Source organism: Anser brachyrhynchus, assembly GCF_964034855.1.
Source record: "Anser brachyrhynchus genome assembly, chromosome: 9".
In the NCBI taxonomy this organism is placed as follows: domain Eukaryota; kingdom Metazoa; phylum Chordata; class Aves; order Anseriformes; family Anatidae; genus Anser; species Anser brachyrhynchus.
The window spans coordinates 7,922,989-7,949,329 of NC_137703.1; the positions used below are offsets into that span (position 1 = coordinate 7,922,989).

A 26,341-nucleotide genomic window follows, 5' to 3' on the forward strand; every position below is an offset into this window, starting at 1 on the left:
TTTTTTTTTTTTTTTACAGTGGCTGAGATTATTAAGCTATGTTCTGAGATAGCCCTAGCTAGAAAATGAATTTTCACTTGATAGATATTTTTAGTTTATGCATTTTTCTAACTTACCTGTATGCCCCTAGGTTGATGCAGCTTATGCCTAAGTTGTATCTGGACCTAATGAAGCCAGGCTGTATTTCTAAAGCACGTGTGTAGGCCTCAACGGCTTCTTCGCTTCGATCCCCATTTGCCAAGGTTGCTCCAAGACGGTTCCATAACGTATAGTCCTGGTGAGAAAATGAGTCTTCTACTGTAAGTGTCAAAAGAGGGCTCAATAATAGCTCTTTTTTGATTGCAAAGTAGGGAGGACTGCAGAAAATAACAGTATCATGTCTTTTCTTAATTGACACAAAATGGGAGGTTCTGATTTATGATTATAGGCAACTCTATGTAACTAGTACAATTAATCAGCACAGAGCTAGAAATCAGATATATATAAATCTGTTTCTAAATGGGACTGTCTTGTAATTAACATTTCTATTTCAGGTATTAAAATTTTAATGGCTGAAGTGACATCTCATTAATATTGGTCTGTTCAAGAGGCAAGAAAGAAAACAGCCTGTAAAACTAAATTCTTAAAAATGTAAAAACAAAAAGCGTACCTCTGGGCGAACAGTTAAAGCAGCACTAAATGCATCTATTGCTCTGTTAAATTCTCCATTCAGGTGGAAAAGAACTCCAAGTCCTGTCTGCAAGTCAGGGTCTATCATATCACCATTCTGGTGAGCAGCCTCCAGGTATAAATCCTTTACTTCTTCAAGTAATGAGCTAGACAAGGGAGGAAAAATAACATAAAGTTGCATCTTACATTTTTTTGCAAACATTGCAGTATTGATTGCATAGCCAGAAATTAAAATCCTTGTACTGGATGTATCAGAAGTGATATACTCCTAAAATTTGAAAATAAGCTTCTTCAACTTCATCATAACAAAGGCTTACTTCCAGGTCCTGTAGTAAACTTATTTCTGAAATTCAAGAGTTTATCTATGTAATGAAGTCAAAGTGCTGCTATGAATCCAAGTAAGAAAACATGAAGGCTTACCAAACGTATTAAAATTGGATGGGTTTCTCAGCAGTAAAAGAGTTCTAGACTGGTAAAAATAGTAATCATTCTTAAGAGGCGTAGATCAAGTAACTACCCAAGACCCCTGAAGAGGCATAATTTAAGACTTCTGTACCCACTGTAGGCTTCATAAAGCCTTCACACTGACAACAGTGGGTGATGAGGCCACAGCAGAATAATGCACTTAGCAATTAAGCAGAACTTGCATATTTTACTTTTGCTTATACTAAATTATCTTGTCAACCCAAGGCTTGTAAGTGATAAGGGTAAAACGTAAGGCCTGTCTTCAAAATGACACGCAGTGAGATAGCCCTAGTGTTTTGGTTCTATAAATGATATTTATGCCTTTAATGACTTTATGATGCATCTCACAATTCAGAGACATTTATTGGGCTCATGAAAACATGTTGAAGGGCTGCCAACTAATTGACTTTTTTTGTTTTTTGAATGCACCATCATTAGTAGTGGTCATTAAATTTCCGCCATCAGGATTTATGCTGCATTTACCTTTCGTCTGATGTTTTAGACATTCTCCTGGTAAGTGCTGGGGACCCTTTTTTGCTTTTTGCTATATACTTGTATTTTGGATTTTGCTTTATCCAGTTTCTTAGAGCTTGATACGCTTCTTGTTGATGGCCAGTGTTGGTATAACTTACAGCTAGTGCCATCAGAGCTTTTAGGTTGTTTGGCTGTAGTTCCAAGCACCTGGGCAGAAAATAAAAATATTGTGAGGTTGTTTTTTTTTTTTTAGCCAAACACAATTCTTGAATTCTTTCACAATAGCCTGTGTAAAAAAATAATCAATCACTCACACAAATAAGATCTAACCAATAATACTTTCATTATGAGCATTATGCACATGTATACACACACATATGCATGCATATGCCTGTGCATACACACACACATGTATGCACATAAACATATGTATACAGGTTATGTTTTCATTCTTTTGGTTATGAGTACATTGATTGGGTAGACTCATTTTATATTATCTGTCTAGTAAATAAAAAGAAGCTTCACGTAAATTCAAGGAAACAGTTTAATATGATTTTCAGCTCTATAAAAAAGTATTCCGAAGACAAAAATCTCTTTCTTATGAATCTTGACACTGATGCTAAATTCTCAGTAATTCTTTGATAATGCTAGAGCCAGTCAACTTGAGTAATCTTTCCACAGCTATATATATAATGAAATGAAAACAGAATCTGATCTATTGTTTGAATGTTCTTGTTTTAAATCTGTGGGAATGGGAAAGCCGTCAATCAGGCAATCCCTTGGTTTCACTATCAGGTGATACACTAAGTTACACATAAATGAGTTAGAGTATCCTTAGGTGAAGTGACTTGATGGTTAACGTTGCTAATGCAATTGAATTTGGAGAGGGTACTTGTTTCAAGTGGAGACATGAAAACCCCCTAGAGAAAGGTAATACTAATGCTGGTATTTTGGAACTGATGTTTTACATACAAGCATAAGATCATCTTTATATCTCTATCAACCATAAATGTTCTCAGTTTAGTATTCAGCTGCTGGAGGGTGCTCATTCCAATTAAGAAAACTTCTTCATTAAAGGACAGACTACAAAAAATATGCCAAGTGGCTAGAATATCAAAAAGAGACTTTATTTGCATTATGTCTAATTCACGTTTATCAGGCCACATAACTTTTCTTCTGAGCAACTAATTACATTACTAGATTAAATACTGTACTTATTTCATTAAACAGAAATATTAATCACTCTGAAGTTACTGGGAAGATTTCTGCACCTACGCTTTACTTAGTTAAATGAATGCTTCGTGTTACAAGTATGAGGTTAAGTATACCTACATCTCCATTACCTAATACTCATTAGACCCCTTACTTAGCAATTATCTTCATCTACCTTTGGAGGGCGACAATGGCTGCCTGCTCATTTTCATTCTCTGCCTGTGTTATACCCAGGAACTGCCAGGCCTGCAAAAATAATCATCGCTGTATTATTTTGTTATATATACCCAAGCACAAGCAGAGTTACAACTAGTATCACTGTTCAGCAGGGAAGTAAATAAAAATAGATATGTTCTAATTACAGATTTTTCTATGGTGAACATACCAACAGTACAAATCAATGCAGTTTTGAATATCTTTGGGCCTGTTAATTTTATAATCAATCAGTGCAAAGGTATTCTGTCAGTGCATAATCACATGATGTTTTCTCAAATGTGAGTTACTGTATATTTTAAATATAACTAGACTTTTATGGAAAACAGTGAAGAACAACTATTAAGTTGTATAGGTCTAAAAGATTCTGGAAGGTCTGGGCTTTTTGAAATACTGCTGCTTATTTTACCGTAGCAAGAGATTCAAAGAAACCTAGATACTTAAATTGTAAATATTGTAAATATTTTTCAGGTTTCACAGAGTATATACCCATTGAAAACATCAGTATTGTAGAAATTGATATAACTTTAAATTTTTTGTCAACATTCTTTTTCAATAACTCAATGGCTTTTTCAATAGAAGTGTTTAATAGGTTGAAAACATCAGGAAAAAAATGAAAAGTTTGAAATATTGTCTCTTTTCAATACTTTTAAACGACAACTTGGAAATTCTATAATTTCAAGAATAGATTCTCATTTTACAAAGAGCTCACCTTTATCTATTTCAAGGCATATGCTATTCCAAACCCATTATTGTTCAATCTGTTTCAGTCAGTCATGACTAGCAAAGGTTTGAGCCATGAAACCATTCCATCTTTGCATGCTAAATGGTGTCCCCTTTTCCTTTGTCAATAAAAGGCACAAGAGTGAATACCTCTGCATCATTTGGTTCTTGTAGAATCGCAGCCTCCAGGTACAAGATTGTAACTGGCAGGTCACCTTCTTTCATTTTTTTCAGTCCTTCCTCAAAAGCACCTGGCCAGTCTTTGAAGGGGTTTTCTGTATGAAAATAATATCCCTGGAGAAGAGAGTTAAGGGACCCATGATGAAGCACTGCAGTAAGGAACAGCAACTGTAAAATTAAATGATTCACAATTTTCCAAATGGATGTAAACCTCCTTTGTTCTATGAAAAAAAGTATGAGCTACTCTGTGAAATTTAAATTACAAGAATTGTAAAACAAAAACAAACAAAAAACCTAACCACCACTGGGCATTTATATTGTGCTCTCTGTATATTTACTTTAGCTCTGAAGTTATTCTTACTGATACTCATGTTGGACTCTCCATCAAAGATAATATACAAGCTCACACTGACTGCAGTATTAGCAGAACTGAACCTCACCTGAGCCCAGGACATCCAATTTGATGGTTAAGAGCACACCTCAAGTGGTTGACTCCCTGTGGTGACTGTAACCTGATCTCTGTTCAGTTGATACCCTGAAATCTTCAATTAACCTTCAAGATATAGAATGGTGTTTCAACCATCTACTTTAGGATTTTTTTTTTTTAGATTTTGCCTTTTTATCCTTTTGCCATTGCAGTGTGAAGTGTGTATGCTAATATTGGCTACATAAACAAAAGTAAAGCACACAATGGAGGGAATGAAGAAGGGAGACAGAATACGTCATTCTTATTCTCTGAAAGTGTCAGCCCAGATTTTCTTAGTATTTGCTGCTCTTCCTTAAGCACCTGTCTTCAAAGTGCCCAGAATCCAGCAGTTTGCTTTGTGATCCATTTGGCTGAATTCAAACAGTGTGCATGTCTAAGTGTGTTCTCACTACAGTACTCTTCCAAATCTACTCTACTCACAGACACTTTAAAGAGGATGAGCTCTTTTGGGTAAAATTACTTTCCTTATCTTTGAAGAGTTTTCTTGGGTTCCCTTGAACAGCTGAGGCTCATCTAAAAATTTCACAGGAAGGATGTGCTGTATTAAAAACTTCGTGTTACCTTCTCAATGGTTGAGATGGTGACTTGTCCTGGTGCTTCCTGGTTCTCTGAAATCCAGTTCCTGCGAGCCATTTCTTCCCATTCTGCTTGCATTTTATCCCAAAACTCTGTGTCTGACTGGAAGAAAAAGAGGAAAAAAAAGAAGAAAAAGAGCAACAAAACTCTAAAATAAAATGGTGAGCTTTTAATTTCTTTCTACCAGTGGCCTGAGTCTGGCAATTTTGCTGAGCAGGATTTGTTCTATTAATAATCATACTGACTGAAATACTACAGTACAAATTTGGAATTCCATGTAATTAAATTTCATCTCCTATATTGGAATGCGTTTCTTCAACAGAAATCTCTTTATCTCAGAGGCAGCATATGTTCTATTTGGAGCAGGATTTGCAGCAGCTTACACTACATTGCACTGATGCTAACAGCAAATTGTTACATACAATTTGAATGAAATGAATACTGCCCAAAAAAACAACACACAAACCCACAAACAAAACAAAACAAAAACAACCCTAAGCATACATGTTAAAGAATAACAATACATAAACCAGTTTAAAACAGAACAAGCATCCTACTTTGATAGATTCAGCATTTTCTACTCCATAAAAGAGTAATGACAAAGCTTAGACAGAGAGTGTTTGCACAAGAGAATTCAAATTAAATGTCTTTTGACATACTGGAGAAATCCCAACATATCCTGTGCTGGTGAAAGGAATCTGTAAGAGCTTATAAAATTGTACAGTAAGGCTAAGATTTAGCTGAAAGTCAAGAGGGAAAAACATGTAACAGAAAAATAGAAATGATTAAAAACAAACGAGGTTTAGGATGGGTAACAACCAGAATGAAGGAACCACTGTATTTGATAGAAATTGATGTCAAGAAACAGAAACAGGACAAAAAAAAAAAAAAAAAGTGGGGGAAATCCAAGATAAGGTGCTGTTTTTTCAGCTGCCACACATTAGTCATAGCCCTGAGGTGCAGTCCCATAGCAAAATATACGCTCAGCACTGCAAGCCTTTGCAAAGTTCTCCAGTTCGTTAAGGGCATGGCCAGTATTTCAGTAAAACAGCACTACTGAGGGCGCAGTTTCTTAGTTTATTTATGTCAAAGAAAATAGCACAAATAACTCTGTTGAGGTATAGACAGACCTATTTGAGAGTGAGGTACTAAACAAAATTATTTAAAGTTGTTAGAAACTGGTCCAGGTAGTTTTGTCCAAATTGTTACGGCAAGATCAATTGCTCAATGGCTCCACAGCCAGGCACGATTTGCAAAATCTGAATCTGTGATTGCATTACTTGCCACAGGCCTCCTTCTTAGGTGCTTGGAAAAAGGAAAACGCAGACTATTAGTGGATCTAGAATGAGTCAGCAATGAGAGCATTTGATACTAGATATGAAGGGTTAGGAGGGCTTGCAACCACTATCAATAGGTGCTATTACTATAAATCACAAGGCTGTTTGCAAATGGCAAGGTGCATTCCCTGTCTAGAAATCTAACAGGCATTTCCCTTTGACTCTTCCTGTGTCATCTGCCTCCTGATATCCAGGAGACTCAGACTAGCATGAATTATGCAGTGGCAGGATCTGTGAAGATACCTGCTATGTTACTCTGTGGACTAGGAAACGAGCGTGAATCATTCACGCCTGGAGAGATTACACTCTTTTTAATAGAAGCAAACTGAAGGTGACAACTCTGTTACACAACAACTTCTGAGGTTTCAAAATTTGCTTTCATTCCAAATTTGAAGGAAATACAGCCTTTTAAATAGTTGTGAGATTGTGCTGAAATGTCCATTTAGGGATTGAAAAGGCCAGGATAATGATTCAGATCTCGCCCTTTTTTATCAGCCATGAGCAGAGGCACTTGAATCCCTTAAACTATCCTGTTCAACAAATATCTCCATGGTCTATTTTGCATTCAGTGCAAATCTGTGCTGCATTGAAGAAGAAAATTACTTGACCGTGTTTTTACTATAAGTAATTTGGAGATTCAGGATGAGGTAAAGGAGTGGAAATTTCCCTTTTCTATAGATTAATATTAATATAACTACAGAAAAGTAATTAGTAATGCCTTTTAAAACAGATTACGTTATAGAACTAATGATATATATGTATATGATGTTTATATTAGATTTTTTTTCTTGCATTTTTTTCCCACAAAGATCATTTATACGACCCACTGACTTGGAAACATATCAAATCACATTTCTTCGTCATATATAAAAACACTTAGTGTTTTTAAGTCTTAAATTCAAATACTGCTGCTTAGTTACATATTTATAATACACACAGAAGCTCACTGTGTGCATATTCTACTTAAAAGGCTAATGAATTACTATGCATTCAAATAACCGTGATTAATGTTTATCTATAGTGAATCAAAAATGGAGGAAAAATGTACTGGGGAGAAGTTCAGTTAAGCTATTAGCTCTCTTATCTCATCACATACTACTTGGACAGGGGTCAGGACCGAACTGTTAGTTTGCAACTATAACTAGTGATTTGCATGTCTGGGCAAAATGGATTTAAGTCCTTCATGTGGCTGTTGGGGAGGGAAGGTAGCCTTGCCTTGACTTGGCGAGTGGTTCTTATGATTTTGATTTTCCTCTTCATGTCACGATAAACCCTCAGTGGTGTAGCTGTACAGAACGGTATGGAATTTCCTGGAAGGGCACCTGAACTGCTGTTGGTTTTGATACAGGAAACCAAAGCCTAGGAGAGTTCGGTTGTCTGAATTCCACTCCTAGGCTGTGGTGGGATAGCAAGCCTACGACTGCAAAATATTAATATAGATATTATTAGGATAGAATAGATATATCTTAATATATATATATAATATTAAGGTATTATATATTAATACATTTAAAGTGACATGATGTCTCTCTTATCAGCCTTCCAGAGTTCCAGGGGATTAACTGATTTTTTTGCCTTAAATAAATGTATATTACAGAATATTTTAATTATTACATAACACCGGGTAAAGTGTTGAGATACCTCTATGACATAACTTGTGTGTTAAGCAACTCTTCTTGTCACCTTCTTATTCCTGTGGAGTTTCACAAGAACACTTTTCTTTAGTTCAGACATAAGCTTATGCACATCTGTACAGGTGGTAGTCTTAATGGAGATGTTTGGAAGAAAGGAATACAGGGAGAAAGGAGTAAGATACATACTTTCTCTGGAAAGCCTCTGAGAATTTCGTAAGACTACCTTAGTAGAGAAATAACTGTTCTGCGATGCTGACCCAAATGGGACTGTATCCATACCTCTGTTTTCTAAGCTGTGAGATATAAGAGCCCAGATATACTAAGGGTCCATTTACCCAAAAGGACAGGACCTGCTGGGAAAGTCCGGAGCCAGGGACTGTATGGTTGTACAGTGCAGGGACTGATGAGGAGGGACAACAGGACTGTGAGTTCCCTTCAATTTCAGAACTCCTGCAGCAGCTATGGCTTCCTAAATGCATTCAGTACGTGCGGGCTCTGAAACCGCTACGGCAAAACCGCGCTGAGCAACTGGATCATGCTCAATCATGGCACCTGATAAAATGCCATAATATTGCCATGGCAAATAACAATGTCAATAGCAGAGCAGTTTAATGTCCTTGAAGAAGAGGACATATTGCATGGTCTTTATTAAAGGCCTAAGGCTATTTCAGGTGTCATTAGTGGCAGTTTTTCCATTGACTTCAGTAGTAGGAGGGCTAAATTAATATTGAATGCTTCTGAAAATCTGGCTCTGGATCAAGACTCCTAAATTTAATTTTAACTCTATTTGCTATGTGACTGGTGCCAATTATTTCATTTCTGTGTTTTTCCTACCTTAACACTGGCAAATTGCTTTGGACATATCAAAAGTTTTCAGAGCAGTTGAACACGTTTAACATATTCTCAGATCATCTGCAGCCTTTGAGTGAAATGACAACCAGGAAAAATGTTTCATACCATCTGACTCCTTCCCTGCAGAATATTCTACATTTTGTCAAAGAGACTGTTTTTACCCTTAGTATTTAAAAATACGCTGAAGCAGTGTCTCAGTGGGAGACAGAATTTCTTCAGGTTCTTTATTTCCTGTGATACAATGGCGGGAGTGGGGGGTGGATTTTCAGAATATTGATGGCTAATTTTTAAATTTACCGGTTTTCATCACATTTGATTAGAATTTTGCCTGTCCCATACTGCTAAAACTCAGTTTGCAATGTTTCTTCTTGACCAATGCATAAAAAATAAAGCTGTAATAAAGCTGTTGTGGTTGTTCTTCCTTTGAATTACTGCATCAATATGTTAAATTTGTGCACTTACTAATTACTACTAACAACTGTTGTCACAAAATTTAGCTGTAATATGTTCTGATGCTTCATAACAGTATATTTATTATACAGTAAGGGCTCATGTTGTAAATAAAATGATGCCGAGAAGGATGGTTTAAAATTTCTTTTGTGTAAGCTCACAAAACAGTGTGGCATCTGCAATTTAATATCTACACCAGGTAAATGTGGCATAAGAAAATATTAAAATTGCTTTTTTTCCATGTCTGAGACATTTTTCTGTTGGAAGTTTTTGCACTTCCTTGGTTTCATGTTTTTTAATTCTAACTCACTACCAGTAGGAAGGTGCAGGATAAAACAATCATATTAACAGAATATAGATACAGGATGGATCTGAGTTCTCATGCTAGCATTTTTTTTCTTTTTTTTAATTCAAAAGTACTGACTATTGGTAAAAAAACATCTAATTAGTAGAAAAAATATTTTAGACCATATTTGGTATGGCACTTGGAAATCACGACATTAGGTTATTTGTGCTTCCCTCAAGTGTTTAGCAAAGGGACAAGGAAAAAATCAAATCCGGTTTCCAGAATGAAAGAAAAGGTAGCCAAGTCTGCAAGGACCCAATCAGTGCAAGCGCATCTAGATCCTCTGTAGTAAAAAAGCTAATTTACTTATCTCTTTATTCTTTAAAGAATCCCCAATGACACAGACATCTTTAAACCTACTTTAGAAAGAATTACCTCACAGATTTTCATTAATCTCAGAGTTTGACATCTTAAGACCATTCCCGAAGCTCTAAAGTGAGTATTGGGTGGGGGATAAAGTTTGGTGTCTTCATTTACTGAATTTTTAATTAATTCCTTTCAAAGCAGGCAATGAAGAACCTCAGATTCACTTCCTTTTCTTGATCAGTTTTCTGGCTAATCTTACCACTCAGAGCTTTCCCAGTTGAGGAATATTACAGAAACATCCTAAGCCTAAAAGAAGGATTTTTGAACAGTATCTATTCTCTGGTTAAGAAAGCACTAATCTTTCTGAGATGGCCTGCAATTTATTTCAATTTATTTCAATCACCTTAACTTTCTTACCACTTCATTTTTGCCAGGATGAAAATTCAATGCTTTTCAGATGCAAATGAAAATAACTACTCTATAAGATCTTGAAGAATCATCTCCTTTCTATTTTAACTACCTGGTCTAAATTTCTATTTTAAGCAGAAAGAATTACTTAGACTTCCAGTTACATAGTTAGGGAAACATTTAATTAGAATCTTTTTAATAGCTGTTTGCAAGACTACATTAAAGCATTTTAATAATCTTTGTTGCCTCAGAATGACCTTTTTTTTACAATACATTCTCTTCCTTATTTTATTCTGTAAAGTAATTCAGTAAAGTCTTGTAATCTGTCTAGGAACTCCCCATCACACGTGGTTTCTGGGAACTGCAAAAGTACTGACACCATTTGCTTAACCACTAACTGTAATGCAGAGATGTTCACCATCAGATTCCCTGTGTCTCAACCACAGATTACTGCACAACATGTCCCACCTTAAGGATCATATTGCAGTGCAATTAGGAACATCTAGAAAATTTTGGTGATCTGAAAGCAAGTCTCTCATTTCCTGCCAGGAACAAATGTGCGTGATGTGCCACATCAAAAAAAAAAAACACCACAAAACAAAACAAAACATATGCATCACCAACAGTTATTTAAAGTTGTTAATCTAATTGGTCAGGAAAAAAGGCACTCAGAGAATACAAATGTATAAACTCTTCAGTCTGTAGTTTATAAAACAGCTAATTTACTGATTGTGTCCATTTTAACTTTGTAAACTGAGATGATATTTTACGTGCATTAAGATCCTGTGAAACCATGGTAGAAATCATGTAGTCTTACCTTATCATATCATGAAAAATTTCCCTCAGTGGGAAAAATCCCTCAGTGGGATGCAGCTGTCCTGGCTGTTTGTGGCAATGGGATTTTAAACAGTTATGACTGAACCTCGGAGAAGATATGATGCTCAGAATTGACAATTGTACCTTATTTTTTAATGGATTCTATTAAAAAATCTGTATGCCACCTTATCTTAAGACTGGTGCAGGATTTCAGTTGGGAGTAGTGGTATAGGACAACACTCAAGAGACATTTTTCATGTTAGAAAAGTAGAAGTTAATGAAAAAAAAACAGTAGATAGGAGAACTATTTGAATACCTTCACCTTTTCAAACTAAATTCCTTTATCAGAAGAAGAGAATACTCTGATGTTTAACATTCTATCTATAATTCTGTTATAATAATAACAAAAATAACAATAATAAAAATGCACTGATTACGGCTGTATGTGCAGTTACTCATCCATTACACCAAGTAATCATTCTCTTTATCAATGATTCTGAATTCCAATTTCAATGTGCAGAATTGGTTTGTGTCTGAGCTGAAATAACTGATTGGACACATTCAGTTGCTGGGGAAAAAGCAGTTTTCACTCATATACCTTTATTTTTGAAGTACTTGCATTACGGGGAATTTTTCTTGACCCACGTATTAGAGTAAGACAAAATCAATTTTGAAAAGTTAGTTCTGGCTCATGTCCATTTATAGCTAAGGCTGTATTTTTTGTTAAGAGAGAAACTGATATCTTAAATGAGTAACTCCAAGAACCATATCTTTTCTCTGCTTTGAATAATCCACTTCCAACTTTCTCCTCTACTTGTGCTGCAAAATGAATACAAAATCCATAGAACATTATATGAAAATGAGAACAGTAAATGAAATAATACCTCAACAGCTGCCTTTGCTCTTTCAAATTCTTCTTCCAAGGAGTGATTTCTAGAGAGAAGAGGCCCTCCCCAACGTTGCTCCTTAGCTGATCGTGCCTAAAGAAATAAAAGAATAACTCAGCATAGGATGATATACTCTCTGCAAAATTTCTGAGTTATTTCCTTAACTGCCTCAAGCCCAAAATGGCCTTTTCCTTGGGCAAAACTAATCGTGTCCCTGCATGAATTCCTCTGAATTCGCATACACTGTAGAAAGATCATTCCTCATCAGAAGCAGAATAACTTATCTTTCTAGAGTTTTCTTATTACTCAAGATGTGTGAAAATTAAAGAGACAGCCAAGAAAAGACAGTGAAAGTACTGGGCTAAAAAGGGAATAGATGGCTCTTTTGTTAAGACTTTTACCTTAATTGTTCCTACTCCTGTATTATGACTGTGGCAATGCATTCCACTCAGTGTATTCCAAGAAGAAAGCCTCTCATTTTGCCTGTATATTTTGTGTTTTTCTTTCAGATTCTGCTTTGGGATCACATTGGAGAGACAGGTTTGCTATGGCTTTCACTGGAGGGATAAATGCATTTTACAACCAGTAGTTGTGCTCCCTTCTACACCTGACTATCAGTCAGTCCCATTGGAAGTCCATAACAAGTTTCTCCCTATTCTCTTGCTAAAAAACATTTTATTAATGCTTTTTGCACAAAAGGCACAACACAAAAACAAACAGTATTCAGTGATGGCATAGAAAATCACAAAGTGGCCTAATCTTGCTAAACAGAGCTCTGACTGCTAATCCATTCTCTCGTGTTTGTCAGAGGTTAAACTCATTAGCCATTTGCCTGACCATGGTCCCAACTGCATTAATTTACATGATTATGTTTCTGATGACTGTACTTATAATATTCAATTTCAATAAGACACATTGCTAAAAGACTAATTTTGCTCACTTCAGACTCATTGGGCTGTATCTGCAAGTGTTGGAATTTGCTTTCTTGGAATGAAACATGCAATAACATTCCTGTGCGTTCATACAGTGTGCAAAGCATGGTCAGACATGTCTGTCTGCCTGTGTATACTCATGCCTTTTTAACTAGAAAGATGACATACTTTGTCAATATAGCCCTAAAGTTCCTATACACAAAACAGTTATTTTACTGATTAACAGTATTTAGGGCAGAGGAGATAACTTGTTCAAATAGTCTGTTTGTTTCGATTCTTTGATTTCTTTTGTCACTTGGACAGCCATAAGATGAAAGTGATGTTCTACTGATGGTAAGTGGAGTTGTCTGGAATATATGTCTTTGAGGAATGTGCTTGGGTTTAATTAAAAGTTATCAAGAGACCTTAATCTTGTTACTATGTTTGGAAATTTGTTTAATTGACCTCCTCGTTTCTCTTATTCCTTTCAATTTCTGTTTCCAGCTATTACTTCTTATCCTTTCTCCGGTAGTGTGAAGCAGTTTTTAGTACCCCTTATTTTCTCCGTGGAAAGATACCCATTACTTTAATCTGCTTTTAATTATCTTTTAAATGTTATAAAGAGATTAAGATCTTAACTTAGCTTGTTATGAGACATTTTATTCAGATTTCAACCTTTTTGTGGCACTTTTACTCTCCCTCTTTAATTTATTATAGCTTTAATGTATAGCCATACAGACAACAAAAGTGAACACTATGGTCCAATACCTGTCTTGCTGTTTCTTTATGCAAGGAACAAGTGATCTCCTGTCTCCCACTAATTATGCCTGCTTTTCTATGGTTTTCTTGTCACAATGCCGCACAGGGAGCACTCACAGCGACATGTTTGTACACTCTGAGCCATAGATCCTTTTCAGAATTGCCTTCCAACATAGTGTTGTAAGTAGAGCCTGCATTCTCATTCTGTAATATATGATTTTTCAAGCAACCATATTGTAATACTTATTTATATAGGTGTCTTGGTCACCAGCTCATTTTTATGACTCCCTTGTTTACATTTTATTCAGTCCACTGTTGCATTATATGCAAATTTCACCAGGAATGGCTTGCATATTTATTTTCAGATCAATAATATTGAAGATCATGATTTCTCTTTATAATGTCAGAAGAATCCCCCTTTATGATTACAATTCCTAGTAAATAACTACCGGTCCTGAGAACTTGTTAGCTAGCCTTAATCTGTTTAACAGCTGCTTTATTCATATTGCATGGTGGCAATTTTTAAATCAGAATATAGTACACTAAGTCAAACATCTTGCTGAGTATCACACAGCAGCTTATCAACCCAACCTGCAATCTGATCAAAGAATAAAATCTGTTTTTTCTTGACGCAAAAGTGTGTTGATAGACATTAATTACGTTCCTAGCCTTTTCACTATTTATGAGTTGACTCTTGCAAAATGTTTGACTACATCAGCTTTTGAATCTTTTGCTTCTAGTGACTGTAATTGCCTTAGGTCAAGGACAATAGCATAAATCATGATGTTTAGACTGACTAGTACTGGAGAAGGGGAGAGAGCTTGTTGGGGCAGTTAGAGAGGTGAGGAGAAAGAGGATAAGAAAGAAACACAAGTCCCCTCCTCTGCCTCATATCACAGCATACACATTCTCTCCGCGTAATCCCCACAGAAATACACCTTCTCCTCCATTAAATGCACACCTGCTCTCAATCAGAGGGGAAAAAAGAAGTAATTAACAAAACCCACATAAGCTACATTTGTATATAGACAATGCAGAGTCATATTCTGAGTTGTGATATCCAGAAATGAAAAACCCCATGTGTAACAAACATGCTGCCTTTTGCTAGTGCAGGAAGAGAGGGGATGGAAATGGAGTGCCAGCACTGGAGAACTTCACCTCTCCAGCTGGTGATGGACTGGGACTCTGCAGCTGTGACCCTTAACGGGAGCCCAAGGTGTAGTATGGGTCGGGGTGGAATGGGTATGTCTGAGGCATGGACAGCCTGCATACACTGTGGTTTGATATGCTCACCACTCTACAGTGGAGGTGCTGTAGTTGATCACTGGCTGCTGTCTTCGGGAACAAAATCTTCCATTCCAATACATTTGCGCACAGTTTCCTGCACCTGTAGTCTGCTTATGTGCTGTTGGACCTTAACTGTTGGTGAGAGGCTTAAATTATAGTCTTAACTTTTGAGCAGGTCTTCAAATAACGAGCTAAATCTGTCCTTTGTAACTTAATTTTATTAGAGTAACTGGCACATCCAAAAAGATCCAGGCCATTTGTCTTACTATATGTATCTGGGAGAAGTGGGGAATAAATCATGCATTCTAAAAACTGCTGCCCAAAACTGCATGTTTCTAAGGTTTACAGGCTTTGAGATACACGTTAGTCTAAGAGTGTAGAGATAGTAGAATTAGGTATAGTTTGTAGTATGTCGAGGTTTCTTGTGTATGCATTCTGAGTGAGCAACGAGGCCCGAGTTTTAAATTGTATTTTGAAAGTTAAAACATAAGCAGAGTTTATGCATATACATTTTAACATATTACCTCCCTCTGTAGTTTGTAACTGTCAGAGAGAAAATAAACCTTCAAAAAACCCCATCACTGTAGGAGCTCTCGTACCAATAAAACCGTAACAAGGAACTTTCTGGTATGGCAGATAAAAGAATGAACAAAGATACTTGGGCCAATACAGCTTAAGAGTTAATAATAGGACACATATGATGTGAGCAGAATACTAAGAAGGAAGTTGGCCACATCCAGTGACAGCTACCATGCTATTGCCCTTTCCAGCATTTAGAGACATTTCTTCCTCATTCTATGATTCTTATTAATTCAAAGCTTGCCTTTGTGATTTTGTATGACATAAGCACAGTAAACACAGGATTTCATTAAGGAGATTGCATAATTTTAATGAAAATGTAACCTAGTTGCTTAGTATTTCACTTTGAGGAACTAAATCTAACATCAAAGATGAGTGATGAAGGCAATTGTCTCAGCAACTACTGATGGCTAACTGCAGCAAGTTTGACAAGATGAAATCTTTAGAGTATGACAGAATCTGTTGCACATGCAAAGGTTACCCTTAAATGAGATAGACAAGATCTATAGAGGACAAAGTATGGTAAACATGCTTTGATAAAAGCACTACTAATATGATTTCTTTTACAAGCAGATTAAGAACTCTGTCAAAACAGATGAGCCTGGTTGTTGGGAACTGACAACTTTGACAGTCCAAGTATAAGCAGGATGAAGCACTATTAATTACCAGGTCAACAACATTTCATGACTTGAGTGGATCACGAGTTTGAAAAAAAGGAGCTTATGATAAAGGAAAACAAAACATGAAATATACTAGAGCATCAGATAAGAATTTTATACTCTGCTTCTCTTTCAAGTTGGCTGATTCAACTTAAGATTTTTAAATTTTCAAATACCATCCATTTTATAAAATAGTACGGAGACTCAAAGGATTGAATCTATACTGAATTAAAAATGCTGATTTTTGCTTCTGCAGTTAATCTAGTAGAATGGGAAATAGACCATATAAAGTAGAGGTGCTGTATTTGCAATTGCTTTTACAGAAAGCCACAGACTTATAACCTGTGACTGTCTACTTGATTTAAACACATCCAGGTTAAACATAAAGATGGCATTTAGATCTATTAGGCTGAGGAATAGCCTCCTAAAAAGTGGTTAGGGGTACTTCAAGAGAAGATGGACAAAGCATGTGAAAAGATGCTGTCCATCTAAAGTAGATATTATGCAACAGATCTTTTCCATTACTAAGATGTATAAATATTGTACAGAATGAAAAAGACATCATGCATTAGAACTAGTTAAACCTTCCGGGGGAAAAATAAAAATTGAAAAAAAAAATATCCTGTTTGTAATGTAGAAATGGCAGGAAAGTAAAGGAGACTTTTTCACTTTTTCCCTAATGAAAATATAGAAATGGGTCTTGATAACTAGGTTCTATTTCTATTTTCTGCAAAAACTCGTGCATGATCTCCAAAAAAGACATTTGACATTTTGGTGTCTCATTTTTCCATTTTCAAATGGGACTATTAATTTTCATTAATTTCCAGATATTACATCTAACAGAAAGGTTTTGAAGTGCAGGCTTCAAAATAGCTGTAGAAAAATTGAGAGAAAAATTGCTTTCAACTATAAGTGAATCCACCAAACAACTTGCTCTCACCCCTGCCAGTAGCATTGGCTGAACTTGAAAACTTTCAGTTAAGAAATAAAAAACTGGAAATAAGGTGTATAAGCAATCTGAACTATATGAATGCATATATAAATGTGTATTTGTACATATATATGCATACATATATATAATACCATATGACTTTAAGTAATTTCCATAAAGTCCTGTTCAATATACTATATGACGGTGGAACTGGGCAAATCTACAAATTTACAACCCAGAGCCCTCCTTATTGGAGTTCATTTTCCAGCAGGAAAAAGTCCATTGAACACACTGCTCTCCTACCTGTGGAGATAAACTACTAATGAATGTTGGCCTAATGATTCTTTCCCGTATTCCTTTGCCATTTCCCAATTTTGGGTATTCCTGGTCGACCAAGAGACCTTGAGAAAAGCTATATTACAGGAACAGGGAACCATAAGAAGCTTGATTTTCAGAACTGGAGGAAGGGAAAGCAGATACTGCTGTAAATTGCAGTTTGATATCTTTTTGTACAGGAAGGTCACACAGTTCACTGCAGTGTTAAACTCTGAATGTTTGATATGCTGACAGTTATGCTAATTTTGTAATATACTAATTTGGAAGCTGTGTGAAGATTCAGCTGTATGAGGCTTTTAACTGATGATCCTGAAAATTTCCCTTAAATAGTTCTTCCAGCATGTGAACAGTTAGCCAATGAGACAATTCCTACTTGCCTTTTTAATGTTACTAAATTTACCAAATCTTCTTACCTGTATTGCAGGTGCAAGTTCTAGTTCTGATGTTGAATCAGTGTCCAAGGCACTCTTGACATTAGTCAGCTCAGACTGTGATCTATTTTCTGTGGACCTAGAAATAATGTATTTACATATTCGTCAGTGCAGACTAAGATGCTTTGCCTTATCTATTTCAGGTTCATAAGCTCATACAGACTAATTAGGTTAACTCTTTTAACTGAATTGTTTAACTTGGAGATTTCAAAAGTGCCTGAACCCTTTTCAGTGTTACTGCTATTCCATTTTTCAGTTCTGTGCAGACAATAGTAATGCAAAAAAAACGGAATCAGGCCCAATTCACCAGTAAAGCACCAAGCACATATGGGCATTAAACTACTATAATGGAATGGAGACTTTGCCTCTACCACTACACTTCCATTTCATAGAAATGCAAAATGAGGTTTAGGCAATGACACAAGCATGTAACTGCAGTCAGTGTCTAAGAATCAACAGCCACATTGCAAGACTTCATCCTGGCTTATGTGCCTGTTTGTGCCACAAGATCCTATTTTCTTCCTCAGAAAATGAAGCCCTGTAGGCCAAAATCAGGTTAACTGAGCGAAACTCTTCTATAAAGCTCTAAGTTAATGAAACACTCAGATAAAGGGCTGTTTAAGACACAGGACGAGCATCAGTTGGTCAGGAATCTGCTTCTAGTGTACGAAAATGATAATCATGGTCATGCATAATGCAGCGAATGACTGTTGCTTACATACCAAGAAGACAGCAGAATTAATCTGTGTGACCTGGTCCTAAAGGCAAAGCCCAATTCTTCCCTCTTTTACATCCTTTGTAATTTTAGTTGAACTGTGTGAAAGAGGTAATACTTGGCTTGTATATTTTTTCTTGCCTTTTCCACACAGAAATTCTGCCCTCTTGATAGCAAAGAAATTACACTGGGTATCCAGTGACTGTCACATCACTGCACAGTATCTTTTTTTTTACTAATTTTACTCACATCTGTAGTCTTTTGGATCACTGCATCCCTCTGTGGAATTTTCACCACCATCTATTTAGCAACTGCACCTGCTATTCTTCACAACATTAAAAATTGCTGACAAAATGTAATTTTATAGTGTGTTTGTTTATGATACATTGTCCAAAATGTCTGCTTGCATATTTTCAATGTAATCCTAACAGATTTAATAATATGACTTGTCATCGTTAATTAAGAGAGCTGGACTGGAAATATTTTTCTAAGAAAAGCAAAATGTATACCATAAAAGCTCTTTTGATGGAGCTCTAGATGATGATGATGTTCGTTCTGCAGAAGGGTGGACCTTGCAGCTCCTCTCTCCGTGAAAGTTGACGTCATCCCATTTCTCTAGCTGTGTCTGAATATCAACTGAAAGATAACAAAAGAAGATATGAACTTATCAAAGAAACTACTGTTTCTTGAATTAATTCCCTTCTGTTGAATATAAGTTCAGAGGAAATTGTGAAGCCATGCCACCAAAGACTATTTTAATTAAAGTCCAGTAGACAGAAATGTTGTGCACCTTTCTAGCTGATATTCTGTAAAAATACTTGGGAATTTGCAACATTTTTCTAAATCATGATTTTTAAGGCCACCAAAAGCAGATTCATGGTCAGAAAGTCAGTGGAAATCTCAATTTAAAATCATTGGTTTGCATGTAATTTAGATCTGTTGATAAAATTATACTGATAGGAATATATTTTAATTTCTTAATTGTATTCAGATTGTATAAATAAAACTTATTCTGGTGACTACCATTCATAAATGACTGTGTAGGCAACCAATAGGATTCAATCATGTGTTGGACTTGCCTTGCAAAAATGAGATATTCAGCTCCTGTTCAATGATAAAGTTATATAAAAGTTCTATGTTGATGAAAGGAAAATTTGCTACCTTGGTATAAATTACATTTACCTTGCAAATTTCTCAGTTGCGGTGCAAGTAATTTAGTTTGGATGGAACTAAATTAAATTCACCTTTTCCAAAGCTCATCTATAGATCATGCTTGGCAGGCTATTGAGTTGTATTCAGGTTTTTGTTCAATCTGTATAAATATAGCTCTTCTGTCCAGAACTTTTTTCTCTGGCATGCATAGGTGAAGCAGTACTTAAAAAATTCTTGTGTATTTCTAGCACATGAAGATCTGAAAAGGACACCCACTGTGGGTTGTTTCTGATCTGTGCCCTTTATTGGTTTCTCATGATAGCGTTATAGATTTTTCTACCATTTTACTGATCCTATTTTTTTTTTTTGTAAAATCCACTCAGATCTTTATTTGCACATTTACTGACAACATGTATAATGATAAAGGCAAAATGTTTACACAAAGTTAAGTTTACACTGTCTGCTAAAGTGCGGTGCAGTGGAAATTCAGATCTTGCTCATTATTTTGGGCTAGTAACAAGGAGAAACTTGTGCTAAGCAAGGCTATATAACACTGATATAATAGCTACACTCTTACCTAAATCTAGTGAAGACTTGTCTGAAACTCTGACGGTCTGGACTTTCTGCTCAGTGTCCACACTGATAAGGTCAGAATTGTCTGTCTTCTTTCTGTGGGTTGAAGCTTTTAAGCCTTCACCTCTTGATGGATTCTCTGATTTCTTTGCTTTGTTTTGGGTTTGTAAGACAGGTTCACTAAGATCCAAGAGATCCAAACCTGTTGATAACACTTAGAGACAAAATGTTAGAATTCAATGTTAATTCAAATAACTTTTTTTTTTTTTTAATTTGGGAAAGGCATTAAGTTAATGCATTTTCATTTGACTACAGTAGATGTGTATTTCCTGCTAAAGATGAAGACCAGCGTACTCAAATATGATTAGTGATCTCATGTGCTTAACTGGATGCAGTTTAAAAAAGCCTGATTTGTAAGAAAGGCTTTTGCTCTGAAAATCTTCAGAACGTCCTCTTGGGTCTTAGTCCACAGTTTTTCTTATGTTGTGAAGGTTCCCTGTACAGTTGAGTTTTTGGGTAGATTTGGCTTAATCTTATGGCTTACCAAATACTTGTAACAGCTGCTTAGGTTGTTGTACCACATGCCATTAAGGAAAAAGCTGAAGAATGGACTGCTTTCTCTAACATTTCACATTCAGAGATTTTTTTCAAAGATGCTGAATTATGCTTTTTTTCATTAACCAACCACTTTCAAAAAAATCTTTCTGAAAAAAATACTTTGAACCAATCTTTCTTTTCCTAGTAGGCAACTCACCTTAGTTTCCTAGAACTATTCACCTAATTCATTTCTCATTAAACTATTAATTCATTTGTGGTACTAAAGGACATGGTTTAGTGACCTGACTCAGTAGGTCAGATTGATGGTTGGATTTGGTGATCTTGGAGGTCTTTTCCGATCTAGATAGTTCTGTGATGCCAGGATTCTATAAGGTAAAAAATATTCTAACCTTTGTACTTCAAGTGTTTCTGGACAAAGCTTAAAACTACAGAGGGAAGTTAGATGTTTAGTTCTTTTAATTCAGTGAGAGTTTGACTTCTTTTAGGTTCTACTAAAAATTGTAGTCTAAAATGTGTTTTTTTTGTCATTAATTTAAAAGAATTGCATATAAAATCAGGTTCCATCACACATATTAGAACATGTTGCTTGACAAAACAAATGTAATTGTGAAGTTAATAAGAACAAATCTTTCTAAATTAGGAAAGGAACTGGAGAAAACAAGAGCTATGTTTGCTTTGCCCATGGTTAAATTTTGGCAAAAAGCAATGGATGCCACTATTCTCTGAAGCCTGTGTCTGTTAGAGATGCAGAAAATATAAAACAGGTGAGAAAGAACAGTTGTGATAGAAAAGCTTCAAACAAAGGAAGGCCTAGCACTGAGAATATGATCCTAACAATGAGAGAGCTGTGCATCTATGCATGACTGAAAAAGGGCCTGAGATTCTGACAGTAAAGATTTTTGCTGTACTGGAAGAAACAGGGTGCAGAAAACTATAGCACAAAAGACAATAACATAGTCTTTTCTTCCTGCAAACAAATCTGCATTGCCCCACATTTGGCCAACTTTTTTGGTCAAAAAGGAATAACTGTATGGTTAGAAATTTTTTCTACTGTTGTTGCTGTTTGTCCTTTTCAAGATAAATATTAACTATAATTAGAAATTCTATTGCTTGCTCTGTTAAAGACCATATCAGTATATAAGCCAGGCTTCAGTCCGAGTTTCTCATTTATAAGTTGCTTGAAGAGTAATATTGGAAATTCTTTAGCATACAAAAGACAGAACCCCCTCCTCTGCATTATCAGTTTACAGGGGAGGTGTTTTTGACACATATATTGTCATCTCTTGTAGTGCTTTTTCTGTCTTCTTGGTAAATCACCAGATTTCATCAGTCTTCACAAAATAAAAAACTTATAAATAAAAATCTGATTAAAATGCCCCAAATCTGACAGATATTCAAGGCAGATATAGGATCTTATCCAGACATAAGACACTTAATTTTTACAACACCATCTTAAACAACTTGAAACATTTATATTAATCCCTGTAATATCTTTAGTTATATCAAAGGAAAAAATACTATTTACAATTGTTAATTTAATTCAGTGTTCCAGTTTTGCTACTAGAAACCGCATACTGCTTTAGACACATTAATTAGATGTGAAGATAATCACCCAGCTGTTAATTAGTCATTTAGTTATTTTAATAATTTGGATGTATATGGATTTTAATTAAATGGCTTCTAACGAGACAAAACATTTTATGAGACTGCAACAGAACATGGTAGCACTATTGATTTTATGGTATCTCAGTAAATCAACTCAAATGCTTAGATTACCTTAGCAGAAATACTGAATAGGAGAATGCCAATTTCTACAAACACATCCAAAGGACAACACACTTAATTCAGAAGGCTTTCAGGATTTCTTCTTAATTATCTGCTTTACTATCTCACCACAAAACAAATCAGGCAAGAAATTTCTTGGATCTTTTCAGTACTTAAGTTTCTGAACTCAAGTCTGGATAAACTGTTTTGATACCTCTTCTCTTTTTCTCAGACATTCACATCTTTCTAAAGAATGGGTTTGGTTAAAACAAGCGTAAATGTGGCTTATCCGTAAGTTATATTTTTACAAAAACAAAGATTGAGAATTTGTTGATCTGCTATGTACTTCCTGTTGAAGCTCCCTTTAATTCAAGGTCAGAGATCTGCTAGAATAAATGTGATTTGGATCACATCAGATTTGCCCTGAAATGTAATAAACATTTCTTTTTTCTAGTAATAGATCAAACAATTACAATATCAGTTTATAATTTTGTGCAAATAGTATTTTTTATAAGAGACTAAAAGAAATTACTTGACAAAATATAACACAATTAAAATAAAACTAAAATTATTTCTCTCTCATGAGAGATAGTACAGAATTTTGGTTACCTGCAGTATTTGATGTTACAGGCCTTGCAACAGCTTCTGGTTTAGCTTCACAGAGAAAGTCATCAATGGAGGGGCTCAGAAGTGGTCTGCTTTCTTGCTGCTCATTCACCAGCTGACAACAAAAAATCTCAGGATCACGGAGTGTTGTTGGGGTACAGAATTTGAACAAATAAAACATTTTTTTTTTTTTATAATATCATGTGCTTTATTTTTGATTGCTAGAGAGTCAGAGATTGCAATTAGGAGATGTACAAATAGTTCTGGGCTTAAAATTATAAAAAAAATAAAACAAAACCAAATCAACTTAGTTACTCTCTTAGGGCAAAATTATATTCCAGTTTTACAAATTGCACAAAAATAAAGCAGCAAGGTGATTTTTTTTTCATAGCAATTATTGCAATATATTGCTCTTAGGGCTAAAGTGTTCAAGGTCTGATGTAACTCCCTTTAAATCAATGGGTGAAGTTGGCCTTCCCTGTCACCAGGAGACTAAGGAGGACTTTTTTAATATTTGGAAGTGGTCTTGTTTTCACCAGTAACATGCCTCCCCACAGAATTCCTACAACACCATTCCATCTAGAAAATATGCATTAGCCCATTAAACAATAACCTGCTGAGATGGAAAACACCTCTCTGCAATACAAGGACATATGAATGACAGTGGATGGACTCTGGTGAATTTATGAACTTCCTGCATGAGTTTTGACTGTGTGAAAACTCATAATACAATTTGTATTTTAAGCAGTTTTCCCTTTTTATTGTGATTGCAGGAATGCGACCTAAAAGAAATCTGTATATTAGAGGATTTTCATGTATTGGGTATTAAAAAACTTAAAGAGTAATAAAACAGTCTCATAAATAAAAGTCTCCTCTCTACAATCCTCTGATGGCAGGATCAAGACCTAAGTTGAGCTGGATGGACGTCTGATGGTGTGGCCTGCATTTACTTTAACAATATGAACACGTTTTTCTTTTGTTACTTTCATCTGGGACACTTTCAGCTTCACCATTATCCTCTCTCAGCTCCCTCTTTCTGTCCTGTTTTTGCTCTTTTTCCACTGTTGTAATTTTGAAATGTTCTCTGTGTATATTTGAACTTTTAAATTGAGGATGCTAACATGGTCTAAAACTGGCAAGAAAAGGTATTCCCTTATCCTAATTTGATGTTTATTGATTACTGGCATTTAGCTACTGCAGCCTCTACAGCTCCTACAATACAACAGCTTAGGTTCACTGTTGTTTGTCACTTGGTATTCCAATGTCTCAAGGAAATACTGGAGCCCATAATTTTGATGGGTCAAATATTTAAGCTGGTACCTAAAGCTGACTGACTGTAATATTCATTTACCCAGAATCTGGCCTGTAACATCATTGCTATCTGAAATAGCAATTTATACAATTAACGTGGAAGATTGCTTGCCCAACTGTGTGTAGCAGAATGTGCAAACTGGGGGCACTTACTTTAGAAATCTGGCAATGACATTGCCTCAAACTAATTCTGCATGTGCTAAACCTAGACTGCAGATACACCTTACAAGGGGAATAAATCATCTGTTTTTATAACTATCTGAACTGATTGCTCATATTGCTGTCTCATTCATCACACAGATGTTACTTGCTTAATTTGGTAAATCTCAACACCTGATTGGAAATTGCATTTATACCAACTGCACACCTTTGATTTTGATTAAAGGTGGCTCCACATTGCCCACATTATCTCTAGGCGTATACTTTTGCCTAATACTGATATTTAAGAATTAAGAGGACCTACTATATCTCTACACTATATATGTATTTTTCTGTCTGTGATTTGGTGATCGTATCTATTGGTGAAAAAAATAAGGGTGTATAGCTATTTAATCCTTGTCCAAACTACTTCCAATATTTTAAAAGTTTCTCTATGATCAACTCCACATATCAGCAAAAATTGTTCAAATACCTTTTCTTCTAGGAACTAGCATCAGTAACAGTGGCTGCACTTCTGCAGTAATTTGCATATTCTGGTGAACATAACATCCAGCAGAAAGATTGTAAAAGTCTATGGATCAGCTGGATCTTCAATGATTTATTTTATGATGTGCTAACAGCATGAAGAAAAGTCTTACATTATTTGGAGGGAATAAAGACGAGGTTCCATAGTAATAAGTGTAAATGTAAAAACTTCATAGGAAATACTCTGTTTCTGTATCTATATGAGCATATCAGAAGGGTACACTATCATGTAGAATTTAGACGCTGTTTAAGTTTTGCATTACGTTCCATGGAAATTTTCTGTAATGTTCCTATTAGGAAGGAAGGAAGGAAGGAAGGAAGGAAGGAAGGAAGGAAGGAAGGAAGGAAGGAAGGAAGGAAGGAAGGAAGGAAGGAAGGAAGGAAGGAAGGAAGGAAGGAAGGAAGGAAGGAAGGAAGGAAGGAAGGAAGGAAGGAAGGAAGGAAGGAAAGGAAGGAAGGGCTAGAACAAAAAAGTTAAAAATCTGAATTTCTCCAAGGTTCAACTAAGTATGAAGTAGGAGATGTCTTTTTTTTTTTTTTTTTAACTTTTCAAAGGTGGTTATCACATCACCAGTCATTTCTTTATTATGTTGTTTATATAATGATGACCAGCCCAGCCACAGGACTTCTTAGTTTGGTACCAGAAGTGTATTGATTTCTACCATCAAACTGAGAGTTAGGCAGATATCCACTTCTTCATAATCAGTTTTACCAGTGAACACCAAGATTTAATTCTTACTAAGCTGTGCCTTTGCGATGCACTTGCAGCATTTTTATTTAATTAGAAAACAAATAAGTTATTCTCTGATTCTGTCACTATGTGAACATATACACTATATTCATCAGATATGGGCCACCCAGATGATCAGAGGAATAAAGAACACATTTTACAGGGACTCTAAAAGAAGTTGACTTGCTTAGGCTAACAAAATGAAGATTGAGTAGGAATATAATTATTATTCTTGTATATATAAAGAGAGATGGGCCGGATGACATTGGAAGTGGAAAACTATTTCAACAATAGAAAAAAGTTGGCACAAGACTGAAGAG

At 35.6% G+C, this 26,341-nt stretch overlaps 1 protein-coding gene across 1 annotated transcript in view; it reads right to left on the reverse strand.

The window, feature by feature from the left end:
* The window catches only part of PEX5L (peroxisomal biogenesis factor 5 like), a 114,464-nt gene that overhangs the window by 12,973 nt on the left and 75,150 nt on the right, over positions 1-26,341 (reverse strand). The window contains exons 3-13 of the mRNA XM_080604602.1: positions 23,300-23,411; positions 20,373-20,582; positions 19,153-19,279; positions 17,911-18,007; positions 12,033-12,128; positions 4,985-5,101; positions 3,907-4,050; positions 2,996-3,066; positions 1,618-1,815; positions 650-815; positions 117-274 (exon numbers count right to left, since the gene is read on the reverse strand). Of these exons, the coding sequence (XP_080460728.1) occupies positions 117-274; positions 650-815; positions 1,618-1,815; positions 2,996-3,066; positions 3,907-4,050; positions 4,985-5,101; positions 12,033-12,128; positions 17,911-18,007; positions 19,153-19,279; positions 20,373-20,582; positions 23,300-23,411 (1,496 nt within the window). The remainder of the gene's footprint in view (positions 1-116; positions 275-649; positions 816-1,617; positions 1,816-2,995; positions 3,067-3,906; positions 4,051-4,984; positions 5,102-12,032; positions 12,129-17,910; positions 18,008-19,152; positions 19,280-20,372; positions 20,583-23,299; positions 23,412-26,341) is intronic.